A 4016-nucleotide genomic window follows, 5' to 3' on the forward strand; every position below is an offset into this window, starting at 1 on the left:
TTTTGCCCCCCCCCCCCCGTGTTGTAACACATAGACGTGACAGGAGTTTTGTTTTCAAGCATTTGGGGTACAGTTCCCCTCAAATCCCGGCCAGGTTTCAAGAAGAAACCTGGCCGGTTCCATGCTCTCAGCAGAGGCTACCATCCCTGCGTGTTTCATCCAAATCGGACACAACACAACAAAGTTATGGATATTTCATTGATTCCCCATTATACCCTATAGCCAGCTCTCCGAGGTGGCTCTGAAGCTTTGGAGCCGCTTCTGCCGGATTGAGGCAGAAACCCAGTCTGGAGCTCCAGATCGGATCGCAGCCATCCAAAGCGGCCGGATCCGAGCTGGATCGGATCGCTGCTGACTCGCACAGGCCTAGGCTTTAGTTAGGTAAGTTTCTTATTTGTTCTTTGTGGAGGACTTTCATACAGGAATAAAGAGGAAAAATATACAGTCTTAAAGGTCTCACATTATCAAACTAATTCAGCATATAATCTAGTAATTGATTATGTAAAATCTCATTTGTTTCAATAATTTAAAATTAAGTTCAGTGTTCCTAATTTGCTTGTTTTTCAAAGTTCAAATTGCCTATTAACTATGTGACAAACACTAAGTAGCTATAAGAATGAGTCATAATAATACATTTTGTTTCTCTCTTTTTCCAGTTGTTTGAGTTCATGAATTTTTTGGCTGAGAATGTCATCTTCTGTTACATGGGGCTTGCACTGTTCACATTCCAAAATCATATTTTTAATGCTTTGTTCATATTTGGGGCATTTGTATCCTTTGCTTTAAGTATCTTTAATATCAAATGAGTGCTTATTGTGGGAAAAAACTAAAATCAAGTAAACCTATGTTTTTTAATTACTAAAAATAAATTCTTTGTAAGGCTCAGATTGGAAAGGAAGATATGTTTTAATATGTATATTTCAATAACCAGTTTAGCAGTTTTAGAGAAATAATCTGTTTGCATGTACTAAAATATATTGCAGAACTGTTGTAATATTCAAATCTTAAGGCAAAATTCTTTTATATCATATTCAGCTCCTCCTTATGTGCATAGAAGTACACATGCATGTAAAAGCACAACAGGATCTGCTGCACAATAGGCCTGCGCAAAGTGGCTAGTATTCACTTTGTATTCGGATTCGGCCAATTTGAGGGACAGTGATTCAGTTTGGTGATTCGAACCACTGACCCAAATCGATTCAGCCAAATCTGATTTGGAGATTCAGCCACAGCCGAATCAGCTGAATCTCCAAATTGGCCCCATTCCCTGCCTGCTCTCAATGGCTGCCCTGCCTGCTCTCCCAGCTCCCAGCTCTTAAAAAAAAAACAAACCCCGAGTTACTGGCTGCTGCCAGGTGGGGCAGGGTGGTGATCCCCGCTGCCCCATGCTGCATGGGGGGGCTCTCCCATGAGCCCTCCAACCCCTGGCCACTCTCCCAGCTCTCTGCTCCCCATGGCTACCCTGCCTGCCTCGGTTCCCAGCCCTTGAAAAAATAAAATAAAAAGACCCAACTCACCAGCTGCTGCCAGGTGTGTGTGTGGGGGGGGGTGGCCATAGTGCTGGTCCCCACTGTCCTGCACTGCGTGAGGGGCTCTGCCATGATCCCCCTGACAGTCCCTGCAGCAACTGGTGAGCGGGGACTTTTTTTTTTTTAAAGGGCCGGAAGCTGGGCAGGCAGGGCAGCCATGGGGGGGAGGAGGTCTGGGAGTGCGGGCGAAGTTTGGGGGCTTGTGGCAGAACCCCCACATGGCATGGGCCAGTGGGGGGCAGCGGGGATCACCCCCCCCCCGGCAGCAGCCAGTGAGTGGGGGCTTTTTTTTAAAGAGCCAGGATCTGGGACCGGGTCTGCTCCTGCCCCTGTTGTGAGCCTCGTGAGGTGTGGGGTTTGCAACAGAATCAACACAGGGAACTCAGCTGCTGCTGCAAGCCTTGCACTTCATAAGGTTTCCAGCAGTGCCAGCATTTTCCCAGCTGCAAGCCCTGCAGCTGACAACATGATTACCTAGTTAATCATGCCTTAAGTATAATGTATAAAGGGGGTCATAGAGACAAAGAAAAATGGAGGTTTTGCCCTTAGTTCTTCTGTGTCCTCGATAGTTGCTACCATGTATTGGCTTGGTGTCAGTGATAGTTTTCATATTTGGAGTCTCCATACATCTCTCGTTGTTTTCCTCACTCTCACAGAAGAATGGTCCTTTGCTTATCCTTTTTTAGTGAACTCCATCCAGTCTTTTCACAAATAAGGATCCATATGCCATGAAGAAAGCCAGCAGTCACGTTTACATGTAATTCCCAAATAAACAGATCCAGTTTATGACTTCCCCTAGTGCAAGTTTGTTTTTGAGGGGAGAAAGGGGTGATAACTACACAAAGGCAGATGTAATATTCCTGCCTCCACATCAAGCAGTGTAGGGCTGCTAGAGCTGACAGCAAGGCTTAACACCCTAAATACAGTTTTGCTGGTCAGAGCAGGGCAGGGACTTTGACTTTTCTCAGCCAAGGTTCAGGGAACAGTAACTTCACCTTGGCAGTCATAAAACAAGAGTAGAAAGGAACATGCTAAAAGGATGGTTTCTATAAAGACTAATGATTATATCTTCTTGGGTCCAAAATATCCTGATTTTTTCTAATCAAGGCAGTTCCTGTATTGGATGGGCAGGGGGGTTAATAAGAGAAGCAAAATCTTTCCAGAAACATACAATAGAAACAGGAAAGAAGTGGAGAGTGCCAAATACAAACAGCATGAATTGTTAAGAAAAATGAAGCTATATCCAAAAGGATGTTTATCCTTCCCAAATTGTTGCTTAAGGATAATGCCACTGCCACAATTTAAGGGACTTTTTATGTACAGGCTGAAGATGTAGTCATGTGTGATACAAACATGATAAGTAAATGGGGAGTGAATGCAGTGGTATGTAGGAAAAGGAGTTCAAAGCTAGGATGCCTGACCAAACTAGGATGTCTGGGATAAATTGTGCATGGTTCACTTCCATAATGAAATAATTGAGGAGGCAGTGTTTAAATTCTTAAATGGTTAATATTGGGATCATTTTAATTTTGCTTCCAGATAAAGTCAGGGATATTTAAAGTTAGCTCATTTTTGTCCATGTTCCCCACCCATTTTCCTTAGCTTCCTATATTGTAGGTGGCAATTTTTATAGCAAGAGCTTGCAACATATATCCACTCTCTTTCATTCTGAATTTGGGTCGGAAACAAAAGATTCCCAGGAACTTTCAACACATGATGATGTTTTCAGGTAAGTGCTACTTTGTTACTGGTTTAATCTATGCTTCTGAGCACCTGACATAAAATTGAAAGTTACTGTTCTAGCAAACAGACAAAAATGTTAAGAAGCTGTCAATAGGAACATGCCACTTGTAGAAAGATTCTCCTTGGCTTCAGTATGGTTTGAGTCAGTTCTATGATGATTTAAGTGCACCTGTGTGAAACTGTAGCAATTATTTTAATTACTTTCTGATAAATTAAGTGGCTCAGAATACCCATCTCTTAGCCCACTGTTCATCATTCATCTTTCAACATCCATGCTCATTTGAAGATACTGTACTTTACTATTAGGAGGATTTGAGCTATCCCAAATACATATACTAACATACTTCTACTACATGCAAGGTAATACCACTGAGAGGGTGATTAGTGTTCTCCAGAGGGACCCAGTTATGAGATATGTGGCCACTACCCTCTGGCAATTCTTTGTAACCTAAAACCATCAGTCTGTTCTAAAACACAATGGTATAAAAAGAATTGCTTTTTAATCCGCCAACCTGCTCCTTGTATATATATTACAGTTACCATATTTCCAGTTCCAAAAAAGAGGACACCTCTTGGGGTAGGACCCCTCACTCCCAACCTGAAGCCCTGCATCTCTGCTGCTGCCCTCACTCCTAACCCACAGACCCCTGGGCCTACCAGTGCCCCTCACTCCCAACCCACAGTCCCTCCCCGCCTCCCCCCGGGCTATGCCGGTGCCCCTCACTCTCGGCCCCCCCCCCCGCT

General features: G+C 43.8%; 1 protein-coding gene across 1 annotated transcript in view; it reads left to right on the top strand.

The window, feature by feature from the left end:
- SLC9A9 (solute carrier family 9 member A9) overlaps nucleotides 1-4016 on the top strand; it is a 491595-nt gene that overhangs the window by 256540 nt on the left and 231039 nt on the right. Inside the window, exons 10-11 of the mRNA XM_019503549.1 lie at nucleotides 657-770; nucleotides 3147-3258. Of these exons, the coding sequence (XP_019359094.1) occupies nucleotides 657-770; nucleotides 3147-3258 (226 nt within the window). The remainder of the gene's footprint in view (nucleotides 1-656; nucleotides 771-3146; nucleotides 3259-4016) is intronic.

The sequence above is a fragment of the Gavialis gangeticus genome, unplaced genomic scaffold, assembly GCF_001723915.1.
Source record: "Gavialis gangeticus isolate Ggan-Ray unplaced genomic scaffold, GavGan_comp1, whole genome shotgun sequence".
NCBI lineage: Eukaryota > Metazoa > Chordata > Crocodylia > Gavialidae > Gavialis > Gavialis gangeticus.